The sequence below is a fragment of the Manis javanica genome, chromosome 3 (genome assembly GCF_040802235.1).
Source record: "Manis javanica isolate MJ-LG chromosome 3, MJ_LKY, whole genome shotgun sequence".
Taxonomy (NCBI): domain Eukaryota; kingdom Metazoa; phylum Chordata; class Mammalia; order Pholidota; family Manidae; genus Manis; species Manis javanica.
Window position 1 is genome coordinate 60,179,533 of NC_133158.1, and position 21,216 is coordinate 60,200,748.

Genomic DNA, 21,216 nt, shown 5'->3' on the forward strand with positions numbered 1-21,216 from the left:
GCAAGTGGGACTACATTAAGCTGAAAAGCTTCTGTACAGCAAAAGACACCATCAATAGAACAAAAAGGAACCCTACAGTATGGGAGAATATATTTGAAAATGACAGATCCGATAAAGGCTTGACGTCCAGAATATATAACGAGCTCACACGCCTCAACATACAAAAAACAAATAACCCAATTAAAAAATGGGCAGAGGAACTGAACAGACAGTTCTCTAAAAAAGAAATACAGATGGCCAACAGACACATGAAAAGATGCTCCACATCGCTAATTATCAGAGAAATGCAAATTAAAGCTACAATGAGGTATCACCTCACATCAGTAAGGATAGCTGCCATCCAAAAGACAAACAACAACAAATGTTGGCGAGGCTGTGGAGAAAGGGGAACCCTCCTACACTGCTGGTGGGAATGTAAATTAGTTCAACCATTGTGGAAAGCAGTATGGAGGTTCATCAAAATGCTCAAAACAGACTTACCATTTGACCCAGGAATTCCACTCCTAGGAATTTACCCTAAGAACGCAGCAATCAAGTTTGAGAAAGACAGATGCACCCCTATGTTTATTGCAGCACTATTTACAATAGCCAAGAATTGGAAGCAACCTAAATGTCCATCGGTAGATGAGTGGATAAAGAAGATGTGGTACATATACACAATGGAATACTACTCAGCCATAAGAAGAGGAAAAATCCTACCATTTGCAGCAACATGGATGGAGCTGGAGAGTATTATGCTCAGTGAAATAAGCCACGTGGAGAAAGAAAAATACCAAATGATTTCACTCATCTGAGGAGTACAGGAACAAAGGAAAAACTGAAGGAACAAAACAGCAGCAGAATTACAGAACCCAAAAATGGACTAACAGGTACCAAAGGGAAAGGAACTGGGGAGGATGGGTGGGCAGGGGGAGATAAGTGGGGGAAGAAGAAGGGGGGTATTAAGATTAGCATGCATGGGGGGGAGGAAGAAAGGGGAGGGAGGGCTCTACAACACAGAAAGGACAAGTAGTGATTCTACATTTTGCTATGTGGATGGACAGTGACCGTAATGTGGTTTTTAGGGGGGACCTGATATAGGGGAGAGCATAGTAAACATAGTATTCTTCATGTAAGTGTAGATTAAAGATTTAAAAAAAGAAAGAAAGAAAGAAAAAAGGGATTACTCCTTGATAGGATAAAACAATTGGTAAATCAAAGATTCACGCATGCTTTAAATATTCTTAATGTTGATCACTTAAAGGGCATCAGATGATCAGCTATGGAGGTACTCTTTTCTGATATTATTCCTTTCTCTTAATAAATAAATAAATAAATAAATTTTTAAAAAAAGCAGTTCCTGTGTGCTGACATCCAATGAGTTCTACACAGTGGTATAGAGGGCATGTTAAAGTGTGGGCAAAGGGTCTGTTTGTTTCTATGCAGAAGATCAAGGCCTAGCTTGGCTACCCAGAAAATGAACTAAGATACGGTATGAGGAGGAGCTTCCGGCATCAGCACTCTCTGGAGGACTCATGCCGGGGGATGATCATCAAAAAGCCTCCACAGGGATCCGGGCGATGCTGCGGTTGTGGCTGCGTCCATCCCACCATTTCCTGGACTTGCCATTGGAATGAGGAGGGAGATGTCTAGGCTGGCATGTGCATACAGTGAGACAACGAATTTGACCAGATCTGTACTGTTGGAACTCAATCAGGAGTTGGGAGGGGTGCAAGTTGTAGCGCTCCAAAATCCTACGACTATAGACTATCTACGGTTAAAAGAACATATGGGATGTGAACAGATCCCAGAAACGGGTTGATTTAATTTGTCTGATTTCTCTCAGACTGTTTAAGTACAGTTGGACAATATCCAGCATATCATAGACTAATTTTCACAAATGCCTAGGGTGCCTAAATGGTTTTCTTGGCCTCACTGGAGATGGCTGGTAATTATAGATTTGCTTTGTTTATGTCACCGTATTCCTATTATGTTTATATGTGTGTGCAAGTTAGTTAGTAGTTTAAAACCTATGCATACTTAAGGTACTCTACAAGAAGATATGTCAAAGAAATAATCAATCCTCCCATGTTTTCTTCCATATGTTAACTCTATAGCTTTTCTTCTTCCTTCCTACTTACAACCCTTAAATAGAATTCGTGCCTCATATCAAATTTACCGAGTATCATAACTCCTCCAGGTGGTAAAGATACCTCAAGACAAGTGCTGGGCATAGAAGCCACAGGGCATAAATCTGCAAAGAAGTAAAAACCTAACCTTTTCAAACAATATGGCTTCTCTCTCACTTACCAACTTTACATTTCCCTGTATGGCCCCGGAAGATGACTGGTTAGCCAGAGACGGGTGAGATTCCTCAAGGGAGGAACAACCTAAGACAGGCGCAGTTGCAGGGGGGCCATCAGGTGAGAAATTGGGGAACAACAGTGGTGAAGCTTAGAACCTCACCCCCACCCTGTGTTGAGAGAAAGCTTCTGCATCCATGGATGTTTTATTGCCCTTGTCTAGCTCGGATTAGCACATAGTCTACAGGCACACACCTAATCATCTACAATTGCTCTCTTACAACACTAAACTATGTTTTCTACCTTTATCTTGCATCTACCTACCACTTCAGCAGTTTATTAAAAAATAAAAATAATAATAATAACAAAGGGAGAAATGTGGGATCCACATATAAATCAAGTATAAAAATCAAACGAATATTCATATTTGACCTGATTGTTTATAGTTCATAATGCGTGATCAGAACCGAAAGTTTCTGTGATGAATGCCCTTGTACTGTTCACCATGTAAGAACTTATTCACTATGTAAGAATTCGTTCACTATGTAAGAACTTGTTCGTTATGCTTCAGAAGATTGGAGACTGACGAAAACTAGGCTTGAGATGGATTAATGATTGTGCATTGAGCATTGACCCCCCTATACAGAATTTTATTGTTGTGAACAACCATTTGATCAATAAATATGAGAGATGCCCTCTCCAATAAAAAAAAAAATTAACAGAAGGCAAGCCAGAATTGTCCCACTAGGTATAGTGGTAGTCCCTGCTATAGAATACGTTATGCAGCACTGGGATTACATAGTATTTAAAAATTTAGTAAAATTTCCTATAAAATCTGGTATTGGGTCTGGTACTTTTATAAGGGAATAATTAAACAACTTTCTCATTTTCTTAAACTTTCTGCTTCTATTGGCAAATTTATTTCTCTAGGATATTACCCATTTTACCTAAGATTTTATATTAATCTGCTTACGGTTGTGTGAAATAATTTGGGTATTTTTTAATTCCTTACCTTTAATATGCCTCCCCTTGTTTTGTGTCATTTTGTTTTGTGTCCCTATTTTTCTTGATTAGGTCAGATAGTCATTTCCCTTACCCATTTGTATCACTCAATAAATATGATAACATTAAATTTATGCTGGACAGCTCAGGTTACATAGTCCCATGGGTAGGTGTTCAGTCTCTACAAGGGCCCATTAGCACGCCAAGAGTGGCTGTGAAAATGCAGTGTAGCACAGTGTTGTGACTCTCTTACTGGGCTTTCTAATAGAACATTATTATTTACCATATACATTAAACACCATCAGATCTATTAGGTTATAGGCACCAAGTGGTAGGGTAACTTGTAAAGCAGCTTGGGCTTAGTAAAGAGCACCCAACCTTTTTTCCTCTAGACTCCACTCAAAACTGGCAAACCTTTGGATAGCCTTAAAAAAATGATTTGGAACAGTGATTTCAAGGGCACTATATGTTATTATCCAAATCCAAAAAGGTGCATCAAGTGATATGACGCTGTCTTAGTAAGGAGAAATACAAAACTTATGTTTTTCCTTAGAGGAGATGCCCCTGCACGCCCCAGACCATTAGACCCTCAAAATCATTACATATAAATCAAGGTCCTAGATCTTTGTAAGACTTTTTTCCTACCCTCTGACACATGATTCTTATAAGCTATATAAGTACTTGTCATTTCTGCTCATCAGTTCTGATTATTATTATATACAGTAAAGAAAGTGAACTAGAATCCTTTCTAAAGATTATCAAGACAGTAAAGTTTCCTGAGGGATATATTACAACAGAGAGCAGGAAAAATAACATATTCTTGGGGAGAGATTGTGAAGTTATACTGCTTTCCCTTTCTATAAAAGCAAGCTGCTTTTGATCCCCTCTACTGCTGGATATTGAGATAGAGTTCACTGAATCAATCATTGTTTATCAAGGACATAGGCTATGCTGATCTGCACCTGTAAGGCAGCTATGATTGGAGCTATCACTTGGTTAATTTTACAGTCTACTAACACCAAACATGATCCATCTTGTTTTTTTTGCAGAACCCAGATACTGGAATTCAACAAAGGTGTATCAGTGACCACTACCATTGCATCATTCAAGTCTAATTATGCTAACCTCTGCATAGAAAGGGTCTTACTTTTGTTTACAATCTTGGCAGGGAGAGACAGTCTCAGGAGTTTCCATTTGTTCCCTCCAACTGTCGTGGCTCTAATTCCAATGTCAAGAAACCAATACAAGAATTAAGCCAGCTTCTAAGCATTATATGTACAAACTATACAATAACTTGGGGAGTCTGCATACCCATTGGACCTACTATGAGACACACTTGAATCAAAACTTCATTTATCACCTGGTTAGCTAGTTCCATATACCATGACTCTAACTGGAGGACCACAATTGCTTTTTGGATCTCTTGGTGTCAGTGTCTACTCTGAACATATAGCTAACTACTGAAAAGGTAAGCAGTTTTGGTTTTGGATTTTTGGCCTAAAAAAGATCCTGCAAATGATCACAGTTGCTTCTATAATTATGACATGTACTTATTATGGAGACATTTCAGAGTCCTTTCTCAGGGTCCCTAGATCTGTGAGCTGCCATACTAGGAAATCTGTTGAGGTACTGTTATTTTTATTTTGGTGGTCAATGTCAAGAGATGATTTTTTCTGACTATGCAAATCAACATCTCCATCAGCTACACACCTAATTTTGCCCCTAGCAACAACATGATATATTAGCTACTATCATAGATACCTGTGTTGCCATCCAGTTGCTGTTTGTTATGATAATTATGTTCATATTGCTAGATGGTTAAATATTGACTCCTGGCCTCTAACAATACATATTTAATTCCCATAGATATATGGAGGCTGGTTCTCTGCCACCATCTTCTATTGTAAACAAAAGCCAAAAAGGACCATCCCTACCAAACTTCTCAAATATGCTGATACATCTTTCCAGAACATTTCTTGCTAGGTGCAGATAGTGCTCTTAGGAGCCTCCTAGAGAATACAGTCATGAAGTGAGTTGCCAGAACAAATACAAAATATCCATTTTAACATTATTATCTTCCATCTTCTGAACTTGTCATCAATACTACACCAAAAGTCTCTAGCATATCTACTTTATTTAACATATACCTCTGAAGAGTCAAGGCTTCAAGGAGCCATCCCAGCCAGTAATCAGGATCAGAGTCAGGTATCCTTAAAGCACTAAATCTCAAATCATGATTGGATGACCCCATGTAAATAAATTCTCCTCTATGTAGCTCACGAAGTTCAAACTCTTAAAAATACTCTTACAAACTTGGCGACTGATAGTATTAGCCAGGTCCTGTATTCCTTTGGGAGATATTCTAATTTTATATTTATGTGGTCTGTTTCTTCTTAGAGGAAGACTTTATGCTTCCATATTAGGCTGTGCTGAAACCTGAGACCTGATTCTGGTTATTGGCCCAGAGGTAATGATATTGAAGGTTGGTTTTGTGGGGATAAACATCAACAGGCAAGAAGACTACCTCAGGTAGGACCATTACACATTCTCCTACAAAGGGGAAACTGTTATCTGGAAATGGTGAAAGAAGTACTTCTGCTGCCCCAAGGTTTCAAAGAAATTAGAGGGGGTAGAGTTTACAATATTCTCAGGCTTATCTACATAAATTTCCACATCCCAGGTATAGTGGTTGAATAATGTCCCCCAAATTCATGTCCACACAGAAGCTCAGAATGTGTCATCTGGTCTTGGAAGATATGATTAAGAATTTGGGGAGAAAATTATGCTAGATTTAGGGTGGGCCCTAAAACCAATGAGTGGTGTCCTTATAAAAGAAGAAGACAGACACAGAGTGTGGATAAAGTGAAGGTTCCTATGGCCAGGATCCTCACCTGAAACTGAACTACTTGATGATGTAACTGGTCTGCTGCTGGCTACTGCTTCCACACCTGGAGGCAATAAGCTATTATTTACTGAGTCACTATATAAAGAGCTCTTCCCAGTGCTCTAGGTGGAGGCAGAGATGGAGGAGGATTACAGACCTGCAGACTGTTGGATGCAGACATAATTCTAGTGCTCAACCTATTGCAGGGAGAACAAGTCAGGTAATAAACCCTTTCACCCCAAGAATGTTCCATTGTCATTCCCTGGCCTCATTGAATCCATAGTGAACTTGCCTGGGACTGAAACCCACTGGAAAGACACAGAGACACAGAGAAGGCAGCCATGTGAATACAAAAAACGATTGGAGTTATGCTGCCACAAATCAAGGAACATCAGGAGCCATCAGAAGCTAGAATACCGAAGGAAGGTGTGGATAAAGTGAATGTTCCTATGGCCAGGATTCTCACTTGGCCTTGGTCAGCTAGCTCACTACACTCATGTGGGCAATACATAATTACTGACTCTATGAAAAGAACTCCACTTGGTGTTCTGGGTGACAGGATGGCAAGACTGTTACACAGCTGCAGGGAAGCAGAGGCTGGAGTGGTGGCAGCACCGAGGACAGAGACTGAGACGGCTGTGGGGATAGAGAGGCCCAGAGGGAGAGACCGGCTTGCTGCATGCAGACTTGCTCTGAGTGGATGGGATTCTAGTAATTGACCTGCAACTGTGGAAATAAATTTAGATATAAATACTTTCACCCCAAGAACATTCCACTGTTATTTTTCAGTCTCATTAAATCCATAGTTAACTTGCACGGGGCTGAAACCCATTGGCCAGACAATTGGCAATAGTCAGCAGGATTCACTGTTGACCAAGGAAAATAACGGGCTGCCCTCATGGGAGTAATGTTTCAGCAGGCTGAGCCCATGGATGGGGAGACATTCGAGTGTCCCCCCAGTGGACATGGGGTCCAATGTGGCTTGCCTCCTAGAGGACTGGGCTCCACCCCAAGACTGTGAATGGGTGGAGGCAACACCTGAGGCAGTAAAGTTGGCCCTCAACAAAATAGGGAATTTCTCAGAGAAACAGAGTGCCCGTGAGGCCACAGGAATGGTGGGGAGTTTTCTTCTCACAATATTGAGAAAGACCATAAGAAACAAAGATGCTGCCCTGCAGGCAGCATGAGAATGTGAGCTGTGAGGTGCCGTTGAGGAGGTAAAAAATTTGTTGGTAACTGAAATGGCGTCACTACGAGGTGCTGTGGAAATGGTAAAGGATGTCATGGTAGCCCAAGTGGAAGCAGCACAAGAAGCAGCAGCACGAGAGTGCAGGTGGCCAGGTGCCATGGGCAGATGAAGAATGTACTGGAGCCATTAGCCTCAGAAATGGAGGAGCAGAGGTTTGAAAAACAGGTGGGGGTGGAAACCCTGCCAGTGCTGGAGGCATCAGCCTCTCCTTGGCTGAAAGCCCACCTGGTCGAAAGCTGGTGGAAATCTCAGGTTTGAGAGTATTATAATTTGTTGTAATTTTTATTATTTGTATATTGCATTGTATGTTATTATGGAATTTGGTTATACTGTTCCAGCTTCCTTGCACAGGGACCATTGCAGAGGAGTGAGGGCACATAACTGAGAGGCAAGAATCCTGGAGGGATGGAGTGTGTATAAAGTGAAGGTTCCTATAGCCAGGATTCTAACCTGGCCCTGGTCAGTTAGCTCACTACACACATGTGAGCAATACATTGTTATTGACTTTATATAAAGAGCTCTGCCCAGTGCTCTGGGTGACATGGTGGCATGGATGCAAGGCTACAGGAGAGCAGAGGTGAGAATGGAATGGTGGCAGCACTGAGGACAGAAACTGAGATAGCTGAGTGGGTAGACAGGCCAGGAGGCAGAGCCTGGCTTGCTGCAGACTCTCTCTGAGTGGATGGGATTGTAGTAATTGACCTGCCACCATGGGAATAAAGTTAGGTATAACCCTTTCACCCCAAGGATGTTCCATTGTCGTTCCTTGGTCTCACTGAATCCATAGTGAACTTGCCCAGTCTGAGTGGACAGGATTCTAGTGATTGACCTGCAACTGTGGAAATAAAGTTAGGTATAAATACTTTCACCCCAAGAACATTCCACTGTCATTTTTCAGTCTCATTAAATCCATAGTTAACTTGCTAGGGGCTGAAACCCATTGGCAAGACAGATGAATTCTGGGGGATTTGAAAAGAAGCATAGCTGTGGACTGACAATGTAAAAGTCAGTGTGGCAAGACAATGTAAAGTCTGTTTAGTAAATATTTTAGACTTTGCAGGTGTCAGTTCTTGTGCTACAGCAGGATATAAAGGCCTGCACAGCTTTGTAGTAAGAAAGCAGCCACAGATAATATGTATCTTGCCAATAGGTTTCAGCCCCAGACAAGTTCACTATTGATTCAATGAGACCAAGGAACAATAATGGAACATCCTTGGGGTTGAAAGGGTTATACCTAACTTTATTCCCATGGTGGCAGGTCAATTACTACAATCCCTTCTACTCAGAGAGAGTCTGTAGCAAGCCAGGCTCTGCCTCTAGGCCTCTCTACCAACGCAGCTGTCTCAGTCTCTGTCCTCGGTGTTGCCACCACTCTAGTCTCATCTCTGCTCTCCTGCAGCCTTGCATCTGTGCCACCGTGATACCCAGAGCACTGGGTGGAGCTCTTTAAGAGTCAATAACAACATTCCCCACATGTGTGTAGTGAGCTAGCCAATGAGGGCCAGGTGAAAATCCTGGTCATAGGAACCTTCACTTTACATACATTCCATCCCTCCAGGATTCTCACCTCTCAATCTATGTGCCCTCAATCCTCTGCAATGGTCCCCGTGTGAGGAAGCTGGAATAACCCTCAAGCTTGAGGAGATCCATTGCCACCAAGTGGTCATCCTAGCTGTACTCAAATCAGTTCTACTCAAATGCATTAACTAAAAGAACCATAGGTAGGCCTTACAATACTCACCTTCTCCAGCCTCTCCAGCAGAAAGTCTTGCAGACAAACAGGCCAATATTGTTGCTTTGTCTCTGGCTTCTGCTTCATCCTCAGTGGACGTGACTGCTGCTCTGGTTTCAGTTGTTGTCATAGCTCCAGTAAGATTCTATTTGACTTTGCATCCAGTTTCTTTCTGTCTGCTCCTGCCTTTATCAAATCAACCCACATTTAGGTCCTCGTGACCTTCATGGGGCCCTTTAAATTCTTCCTTTGAGAAGCAGACTGTATTTCCTTTCATGCTTTCATTGCTTGAGTCTGAGGACATAAGCAGAGCATGGAGTGCTCCACGACTTGGGGAGGGGGCTGCACCTCTCTTGGAAGAACCTGCAGTTGCTGAGTCTTTATTTTCCTTCCAGCTTTCTACCACCCTTCAACCAGGTGGGGTTTGAACCGAGGAGTGGCTGATGCCTCCCAGCACCGGCAGGGCATCTACCTCCAACCTGTTTGTCAAACCTCCACTCCTCCATTTCTGGGGCTGAGGGCCCCACTATATCCTTTACCTGCCCCATGGCACCTGGCAGCCTGCACCCTCATGCTGCTGTTCTTGTGCCGCTACTTCTCCTGCCTCTGCTCCTTCTCATGCTTCCTCTCAGGCTACCACAACATCCTTTACCATTTCCACAGCACCTCATAGTGACGCCATTTCAGTCACCAACAAATTTTTTACCTCCTCAACAGCACTGTACAGCTCACATTCTCGTGCTGCCTCTTCTTGTGCTTCCTGCAGGAGGACATCTTTCTCCCTAATGACTTTTCTCAATATTGTGAGAAGAAAATTCCTCACCATTCCTGTGGTCTCATGGACACTCTGTTTCTCTGAGAAATTCCCTATTTTGCTGAGGGCCAACTTTACTGCCTCAGGTGTTGCCTCCACCCCTTCGCAGTCTTGGGGTGGAGCCCAGTCCTCTAGGAGGCAAGCCACATTGGACCCCATGTCCACTGGGGGGACACAGTCTGCTGAAACATTACTCCCATGAGGGCAGCCTGTTCTTTTCCTTGGTCAACAGTGAATCCTGCTGACTATCATCAATTGTCTTGCCAGTCGGTTTCAGCCCTGGACTAGTTCACTATGGATTCAAAGAAAGACAATGGGATGCTCTTGGGGTGAAAGGGTTATATCCAACGGTGGCAGGTCAATCACTAGAATCCCATCCACTCAGAGCAAGTCTGCATGCAGCAAGCCGGGCTCTGCCTCTGGGTCTCTACCCACGCAGCTGTCTCAGTCTCTGTCCTTGGTGCTGCCATCACTCCAGTCTCTGCTCTCCTGCAGCCTTGTAGCCTTGCCATCATGTCACCCAGAGCACTGGGCGGAGCTCTTTATATAGAGTCAGTAACAACATATTGCCCACACATGTGTAGTGAGCTAGCTGACAAGGGCCAGGTGAGAATCCTGACAGTAGAAACTTTTACTTTATCCACAAACATTAATGGATAAGCATGTTTCATGGCTCATTTTACAAAAACAGGCAGTATGCCAGATTTGTCTCATGGGCTGTAGTTTCCAATCCCTGATATAGACGAATTCTGGTAACTATTGTATTAGTTTTGTAGAAAACAGCAAGACTTAAGTGGTAATGTTTCATTGAGAAGTTCAATCTCATGGTTGCAATAATAAAGGAAAGTGAAGTAAAGCAAAGAAGTAAAATTCATTATCACACAAACCTCTATTCCATGTGGAGAAGCAGAAGAGACAATCACTTAGCAGGTGTATGTGCTTGGCCTTGCAGGATGTTGCTAACTATTTGGAAAAACCATGATTCAGAGTAGTCCAACCATGAGGAGAAAGGGAGGGAGAATTTATTTCTTGTGTCTTGTCTAATGTTGGCCAAGGTTTTCCCCATGAGAACTTAACACTCCCTCACTTCAGAGTTGTGTCATTTGACCCCATTAGCAGCAGTTAAGGGAGCCAAATTTCATGCCTCATAGTATGGTACATTATCTGAAGCCAGAATTAAAGGAACAATCCGGAGACTCAGCATAGCCAGTAAACCTAAAGTAGTAGTACTGCATGAAGGGTGACTGACCATGCCAAAACTGAGGTGAAGCAAGCAGCCAAGAGTCTGGAAGACAAGCAAGGCTGAGGAAATCTGAGGAGATGCAGACAATTCTATGACCAATATAGGCATCTCTCAGTTCAAGATCACCTTCTTCTATATGATAGACTTATGTGCAGTTCCTTTAGTAAATGGTATCTTAGGGAGAGAGTGGTCTATTTTCCAATTTCATGATACTATCTTGTTCCAGCAGGAAATGTAACAGTAATTTGTTCATTTTTTTCACTTCACCAGCAAGCCTCCATAGAAGCTTTCCCCTTCCAAGTTGTATTTATGCCAGAAATGCAAAAATTTTTTTAATTAGAAAAGCTACTAACATATTTCAAAAAATTAACAAATTAAGGAATAATCATCTTGCAATGCAAGTACCTGACAATTAGCTTTTTTGGTTATAAAGTCAGTACCTGACACTAAGTTTTTGATAGCTGGGACATCTTTTTCAAAGACATCCACCTCAAATAAATACATTGTCAGCTATGATATCCATTTCAAATAAATACATTATCAGCCTGCCCCACTGTCTTGCCTGAGGGTTTCAGCCCTGGGCAAGTACACTATGGACTTGGTGAGATCAAGAAATGACAACAGAATGTTCTTGGGGTAAATACCCAGCTTTATTCTTATGACCATAGGACCATTTCCCCATGAGAAGTTAACACTCCCTCACTTCTGAGTTGTGTCATTTGACCCCATTAGCAGCAGTTAAGGAAGCCAAATCTCATGCCTTATAGTATGGCACACAAGAAATAAATTCTCCCTCCCTTTCTCCTCATGGTTGGACTACTCTGAATCATGGTTTTTCCAAATAGTTAGCAACATCCTGCAAGGCCAAGCACATACACCTGCTAAGTGATTGTCTCTTCTGCTTCTCCACATGGAATAGAGGTTTGTGTGATAATGAATTTTACTTCTTTGCTTTACTTCACTTTCCTTTATTATTGCAACCATGAGATTGCAAACACTAGAATCATGTCTGTATCCAGAAGTCTGCAGGTCCGTAATCCACCTCCATCTCTGCCTCTGCCCAGAGCACTGGGCAGAGCTCTTTATATAGTGACTCAGTCAATAACAGCTCATTGCTGATGAGTGTGGGAGCATACATCATCAAGCCGTTTAGGGTCAGATGAAGATCCTGACTATAAGAACTTCCATTCTTTCATTCTCCCCACACCCACCCATGAAGTTCCTTTTGTTTTAGAAAACTCTGGTTAACTTAGGTAATTGATCTCCTGCTTTTTCCTTTCCACACTTTAATTAACACTCTTATGTTTTAAATTCACCAATAAAGAGTAAACCTGAGAAACCTCAGGCACTCCACCCTCAAATCCAATAAAAGCAAAACCCCAGGTCAATTCTCTCTCTCATTCTCTCTTTACCCATGCCCTTACTGTGTGGCCCTGGGTATGCCATGTACCCTCTAGGAGTTGTGACTGATAAATCTTGTCTTTCAAAGCTCTCTAATGGTTGTTGCTGAGGTACATCCTGCAATCATAAGAACCCCAAGGGCCATACACCTACAACAATGATCCAAAAGGGGAAATGTCTGTGGGGGCTCATCTCAGGCCAAGCTAAGTGCCCCTAGGCATTTCTAGATGACAGCATCTCTGTCAACAGTCTGAGATGGGGAAAAACACATCTCGATTCATATAGAAAAGCATTCAATAAAATTCAACACCATTCATGATTTAAAACACTAGGAATACTGGAAATAGATTGAAACTTTTTAACTTCAGAAATGCAATCAACCAACACCTATAGCAAATATTTAACATGGATCTTGGAGGCATTTCCTTTGCAGTTGGGAAATAAAAGAAAGTTCCCATTAAAGCCATTTGTATTCAACACCGCACTGGGTTCCTATCCCACAAAACAAATGTACATGTAAAAGCTATAAATATTAAAAGGGAGGAAACAAAATTTTTCTAGAGTTACTATGCTTTATACATAGAATATATATAGATAACCTAAGGAGAGCAATTAAAAACAAAACATTCAGTGAAACAATGAATACAAAATAATAAAAACCAATATTTAATACACTAACAATCCACTATGAGATACTTTTAAGAAAGTTAATTCACAAGAAAAATAAAATCTACAAGATATACAGAATTAAGCTAACAAAAGATACATAAGAATTTTATGGAAAAAGTTATAAAGCTATATAGAAAAACATAGAAGAGAGCCAAAGCAAATATATCATGTTTTCATATGGGAAAACCCATATCTTAATGATGTAAATTCTCTGTAATCAATATGTCCAAATTACAAACAAAATCCTAAAAAAGGTTTATATAGAGCTTGATAAGCTGATCCTAAAATTTATGTAGTAAAATCAATGGTCAAAAAAAGCTAGATTGGGGGAAGAGGGGAGGACATACCAGATATTAAAATATTTTGTGAAGTTATTATTTAAATTTTTATTATTATTTAATAATAATAATTATTTAATTTATTTATTTAACATTATTTAATGATTTAATATTTTAATATTTAATAAAATAATAATTTATTATTATTTAATTTTTATTATTTTGCCAATTTGATTGGGAAAAAATGGTATAGTGTACTTCCCTAGTGATTACTGGTGAAGCTGTTTCCTCCTCACTGCCAGACCCTGCTCTCTAGATTAAGAGGCAACCACACCTTCAACTCTTACAAACATCTTTTCTAGTAGACTTACTTTCATATATCTAACTATGTTTATATTGCCATTTATTGATTAGATATTATCTATTGATTTCATATTATGAAAGATGGGGATTTAGTACCAGTTCATGATTTGCCTGCTATGTACATAGCAAATATTGTCTCCCACTTTGTTGCCTCTTACCATGATTGTCTTGTTACACTATATTCCTTAAAGTTTTCAGTTTTTATGTTTTTCCTAAGGATGTTCCTACTCCACAGTAACAACCTGTTTCTTGCAGCTGCTTCTGAGTTGTGATTTTTAACATTTATGTATTTTCTCCATATGGAATTCATTTCTGTGAATGGTATGAAATAGAGGTCTTACTATTTTTTCAAAATGGATGTTGTCATCCAACACCATTTTTCCAATAGTTTTTCATGTCCTAAAACATCTTTTTAAAATATACAAAATTCCCCCAAATGCATGAACCAATTCTGTAACATCCATTTAGAGCTACTGGTCTTCAGTATCCCCCTGTAACAATAACACAATGTATTTCTTTCTAAAAAATGTTTTAATTATTTTCTTTTTCTTATGAATTTTAGAATCAGTTTATAAAGTCTTTAAAAATAAGTAAATTCTGATGATACCACATTGCTATTACAGTGTTTATGGATCAATTTGAAGAAGTACAATGATCTTTCTACTACCATCAGATAGACTTGTCTTTCAAGTTCAATATTTATTAGACTAATTCAGTTTCAATCATTTAAAAATAAATAAATAATCAAATGTGTACTAAATAATTTTTTCAAGTGTTTTCTAAGGTACTTGGCAAAAACTGTATACTTGAAGAGACAATATTTATAATAAAAGTGATGCTTTAGACCTTTTCATTTATCAGCCTTGTTTGCTCATCATCAAAGGAAAATTATAATAATCAAGATGAATAAGGATTATTTCTGTAATCTGAGAATATTTTCTCTATTATTATCTATTTATAAAATCAAGATTGACCAACTTACAATTATTTAATATGTCATTTATCATTACCAAAACTGAATAGCAGAGACCAATGTTAATGCTATTGATAAGTGTATTGTTAAGTTCAAGTATAGAATATTTTTAAATTAAAGTTGTTTCACAAGTTACATGCCTTCCTCAAAATTCTAGAATTAAATATCAACTTTAGCTCTAGGTGTAACTAAAGATTTAATTTGGGATCATTATTAGTATGAATAATTCACTCATTTATTTGCTCATTCATTCATTCAACGTATTTTAATTTTAGATTACATTTAATGCTATGAATTGTGATAGATGTTAGCTTTAAAATAATAGTAAGAAACCCTTTCATTCAAGAATGAGGAAAATAAATGCAAGAATAATGGTATTGTAATACTCACTTTCCCTTCATCTCTTGGGCTATCACTTAAGTGTACAACTGGACCTGGATGAGTCTTTGTGGATCTGTTAAATCAATTCGAAACAATAATTAAAAAATAAATATTAAAATACCTTACCATTAAAACTGAAACAAAGAAATTAAGATTATACTGAATACACTCCCAATATTCTGGGGTCTACCTTTGATTCATTTGAGTTTTGGGTTTTTTTAAAGATTACTTTTCTTTCTTACTAACGCTATTAAAGTAGGTATGCTTTTTGTTTTAAATCAGATTTAAGAATACAGATCCACATAACAGTGGGATCCTTAATTATCTTATATTTTTGCTGCCATATCTTTGTTTCTGAAAATTTGAACATAAACTTTTACTTACATAGACAAAAGAAAACTCATACATCCAAAAGGCTGACACTGTAAACCTGTTTCAACCAAATTGCAAAGTATACAACTGATTTAAAATTTTCTTTGACATGAAATCTCTGATTTTGCTCCTAAAGAAGTGTACAATGGCTCCTTTGATTTACAGATAATAGCCAGCTTACAGAAAACTGACAAACTGGAGTAACCTAGTTTGCTTGTGATGTCTCATTTATCTGGTTGTCTAGAGTAATCAATTAACAGATAATTATGAGTCTAAGAGCATATTGTTAAAGGGACCTGTGCTCTGCCAATCTAACTTTGTTTATTCTACTCTGATATCTGGCATGTGTCTTTTACATTGCCTACTTAAATATATATTATTGAATATGACTTTATCACAAATATGATATAACCTGAAATGACCATAGATTTATTGTTACTCATTTTTTCACAGCCTTTCTTCAATGCTCTAATTGTGCCAGATTAATCCTATTATGATATTGACATAGCTATAATTTATTTTGTAAACACTCATGAAAACCATCAAAGATTCTGCACAAAACAATAAAGATTATTTAAATTTTAAAAACTCTTTGGAATCAGAGAAAAAATGATGAACTAACTCCAGGTTTCCCAGATACAGACTCCCTAGTGTGACTCAGAGGAATAAATATTTATTTATCACATATTTTGTTAGTGTTTTTATCCTAAATTTTCTCATCTAAAATTTGAAGATAGTAGTACTGACCCTACTGAGTAATTGTGAGCATTAGAATATACACATAGCACCTAATATAATGCCAAAATATAGTAAGTACTTAAAGTACATATTGTGATTGTTGTAAACCATTGGAATAACTGGAAATCAGAGTTACTATTTGCATTCTGGAATGATATGCAGAAAGTAAAGAAACTAAACAGGGCGTCATGAAAAGTTTACAGAGCCTTTTGCAGTTCTTCCATTTTTATGTGTAATATATTACTTACACATAAATGCAATGCTTTTTTAATAGTATAAATGCCTCTGATATGGGACAATGTCCTTCAGTTATCCTTTGTGGATTAATAATATCCAACAAACCACAAATCCCTGTCTCTTAGGTTTAACCTAGTTCCTGGCCTTAGAAAAAGTCCAAACTTCTCAAATTGGCTTAAAAGGCTTTTCATATTATATACACTGATTATTTCCTCAGCTTTATCTCTTGCCATCCTCTTCCCCAGCTATTCCAACCAACTAAACTCTTTAACATTTCTGTGCATGGAACAGAAACTCTCACACTGCATCCTTTAAACCTTCTTTTCCCTCCTCCTGGACCACCTTCACACCATCCCCAATTCCTTACTCGTCTAACTGAAACTCATCCTTCAGATCTCAGTATAGATGTAAATTCTTTCACAGATACTCTCTGAGACACCATGTCTATATTAGGCGTTCCTCTTACGGAATTGTCACATTTTCTTTCTAGTATATTACATAATTACCTTTTTAGTTAATCTTATTTTCTTAGACTGAAAGCCCAGAGAGGACAGCAGCTATGTCTTCTCAGTTCACAGGTGTTTCCAGTATCTAGCACATCATAATACTCAATTAAGATGTGGATGATTGTTAAATACATGCCTTATGATTTAATTCTGAATTTCATGTTCAAATTATAAGCAGATGTAGAAAAAACAGGTTACATTTTTTTAAAAGCTAAGGTTGCACTGTAGAAACAGCTATTTCTGTGCTCTAACTTGGAATATATTTTCCCATAAAAAATTTTTAAATGTCAGTTTAGTTCTATTCTGACTATTTTATGAGGTGTTCTACAAACATCACTGTTTCTATGGAAAATGTGTTCAATTAATATATACACCTGGGAACACAAATGATTAATAATTATGGAAATTGTCTATAATTACAAATGGGAGACAACTAAAAAGTGAAGCTGAAATATCACAAACATTGAATGAAAAGTATTTCAAGTAAGGACTTAAAATAGAAATAATCTCACATATCTCTTGAAAACAATTCTTCATTTGTCATACTTAGAAAATGTATTGTTAAAATTTGTATCTAAAAATCTATTAATGAAATGACTATTTTTAATTAAATGAATATCTTATTGTTGCATACACTTGACACATTAACAGGAAGTAACCTGCATTTTGTAATGTATCTCAAAAAGCACAGGGCAATTAAAAGACAGCTTTTGGACAGTGGAAGTTGGCATTTAAAATGATATCTACCATGGAAAACACTTCTGGAAATCTAGTCTAAGTAAACCAAGAAACAGAAGGTGATGTTGTATACTAATAATTCCTTAAGGATATTTCAAGGACATTTTCAGAGGCATGTACAACTCTATAAAAGATCAGATTTGTATAAATCATAGATTCTATTCTGATGTGGAATCACATGTGTAAGACCATACTATGAAAAATACAAGTTCCTTATTTTCTTTCATTTCTTCTAAGTTTAACCTACTTTATAATTTTTAACTCTTCTTTAGTCTGAAATCATAGACTATATAAATACACATAGGTCATACTAGTTCAGGTATTATTTATTAATTTGAACTATGAAAAGGATTTGTTAAGTAAATGAATATGGAAAGAACAGTACAAGAGTGGTGAAATATTTTATTTGTTTAGACAATAAACTCCTCTTAATTACTCTAGCAGCATTCAACTGAACAGAAATGATGTATCTATTACTATTTATACTACTAATAAATTTGTACAAAAGCTCTATAATTCCATCTCTCAAGTTTACTTGTGTTTTTAATAAATATCCTAGAACAATATTCTGAAAAGAAGCATTAAGTTCAGCCCAGATTATATAAAGGGGAAAATCTTTTCTAAATAGCTAAAACAGTAAATAACTTTTTTGGAGAGCATAGGTTGTCCAAAGGATAAATGTTTCTAAAAATACACAGACAGAATGTTAAAATATATACCAATAATAGAAATGATTATACCAATATTTATAAATAAAGCTCTAAGTCAGTATGAGTGTGAAACTATTTATCATACTAATTCTTCAATAATGTCGTTAGTCATTTAGTAGCCACTTTGTGGAAAGCACCAAAAGACGCCAACTATAAAGAAAAGGAAAAGAGCACTGAACAAAGATTCTGTCCTGGAGCAGTTCTTAGCCTAATGAGGGAGAAGAATTATGATTAATAAAAGACCCATTGAGACATAATACAAAAGGACTATTGTAACAAGAATATAACTAGCAACAGCTTTTCCTATCAAGCAATATACATGGACATTGAAATGCTGGTAATAGGGAAGAGTAAGTTTATTATAAGACCTGAGTCAAGCTTCATGAAAATAAGCTGTTTTACTCAGAGTTTTAGAGAAGAAAATTATGTAACTTGGAATATGTATATGAGAGAAAAAATGAGCCAGCCTTCAGTCAAATATATCTTCTTATTAAAGACCTAATAGGTACACAGCATAAATACTTAGTACAGAAAAATTGTTGTTTTGGTTAACACATTGACCAGGATAATTGTTTTTGTATGTGATACAAAAAGATGGTTTGAAATTCCATGAAGTTTCACATTTGGGGAATTTCACATTTTACATATGCAGAAACTTATATATCAGTGCCAAAGTCGAAGTGGTAATAACCACCAACCACATACCCAAATAGTTACATACATCACAACATGAAAGATATTGATAAATTGATTCTCCTTGGAACCCAGAATAATATGGTAATGAGGCAAATGAAAAAGCTACCAGTATTAAAAAGTATGTGAACTGACCATGATTATTTTTACATAAAACTAAATATGGTCATAATCCACTTGCTCTTCCTACTAGAAGTGGCTACGCTACAGTTGGCTATAAAGAAATGAGAACTTCATGCAGAACTTTTTGAATGAGCCTTACAATTTACCATTAAATTTTACATACATAACCTTTAATTATTTAGAGTATTTGGAAAGGCTAAAATCAGAATATGTTAAACCTATAATGTCTGTTTTTAAAAAGCCTTCATGGTTTTAAATTATTTCAGTTGAACTTTTCACTCAAGTTAATCATAAATAGCTATATATGCTTCTGATAATTCTTCAGCTTGATATATTTTATAAACCAATTGAAATACTTAAGCCAAATAAAATGATATTCAAGGTCACACTTACAGTTCAATTGCCTTGTTCCACATGATAACATATCCAGAAAGAATGAAAGATTCAATATTTACAATATGTGTATTTCCTCTTTCTGTTCCAACATAGAGCCATTTACTCTGGAAAGGTAGATGACAGTAAGTAATTCTGAAAGAAAGAAAATTACAATTAAAATATCTAATTTTGTGTCTAGTCAGCATTCTATTTTCCTTATACTTATTATGTAGTGATAGCTATAAAACAATAAAATTTACTATATACTCAGGTAGTGTTTAGTTATTAGTAAAGGTTATAGGAAAAACAACAATAGTATATTATGAAAATAATAACCACTGTTAAATAAGTGTTGAACATGGGCATTAATATTTATTTCTAATTCTCTAAACAGCACTACAAGACAGATATATATATCTCTGTTTTAAAAAGAGGAAATTGAGGCCAGAATTTTTATTTTTTACTTGTCTAAGACTGAGCATTAATAAGTAGCAAAACTGGGATTCAAATCCATTCCTGTTTGGTTGCAAAATTACCATCTTTCTATATTGTTTGCCTTTCTTTGTAATATTTACTTCAAATAGAAATTAGGTACATATGAAACATAAATTTCAGAGTTTGCATCTATGTCTATATTAGATAATAATTTATTTACTTTTTATTCAGATATTTGGCGTCTAAGCAGTAAAAAAAAACAAAAGGTCAGAGGTCCACTGCACTACCTCAATTTTTTGTTCTGCCTTTAATTTTATAATGGGCTTTCTAACCAACTCTGAGGACTTGTTCTATACCCAGAGCAACCATGAGTTTTGTACAGGAAATCTGGGAATTTACCAGAGTCTTCTATCACAACATATCACTCTTTCTAGTTTGGTCTTTCAATGTTCTTTAATCACTCTTAAAAAGACAACAGTAATAAATTCACAGTCATCCCTTACAAGAACTATTTCCTAGAATTTATTTAGAAAAGGAGCTGCTAAATTTTTAGAAGAGCAGGACAGAATTCTGATGCCAGGCAGATAGATTATTATGGGGGAAAAAGAAGGAATATGAATGGTAAATTCCCAACAAAATTCCATCTTGTACCTCTTTATATAAGAATGAGCATCCAGTCTGTTAAATGTATATATCTATTTATTCAATAGTGTGATTTATTGAACAATATGAATAAACTTCATCTGTTAAAAGTACTCTGCTGAAAGCACCTTACACAGTACATCCAAATAATTAAGAAACCCTGCTATTACATATGCACTTACCAGTTAATTGACAATCTAATTAAAGTGTAACACATAATATTGGCCAGTTCTGATTAAAACTCAAAGTATGGATTTGCTATGGACAAGATATATTAAATAATGTTCCATAGGAAATAATTCGATGGTCATGTTTCTAGGCAATGAAGAATCAATTTTAAAGTCAATTTAAGTAGAAAGAGGAAATTCATTTTATA

The 21,216-nt window shown here is 37.2% G+C and overlaps 1 protein-coding gene across 11 annotated transcripts in view; it reads right to left on the reverse strand.

Moving 5' to 3' along the window:
• STXBP5L (syntaxin binding protein 5L) overlaps nt 1-21,216 on the reverse strand; it is a 415,289-nt gene that overhangs the window by 236,947 nt on the left and 157,126 nt on the right. For all 11 annotated transcript variants that reach the window (XM_073231573.1, XM_037013174.2, XM_073231576.1 and 8 more), the window contains exons 6-7: nt 19,782-19,916; nt 15,281-15,344 (exon numbers count right to left, since the gene is read on the reverse strand). In XM_073231573.1, coding sequence (XP_073087674.1) covers nt 15,281-15,344; nt 19,782-19,916 — 199 coding nt within the window. The remainder of the gene's footprint in view (nt 1-15,280; nt 15,345-19,781; nt 19,917-21,216) is intronic.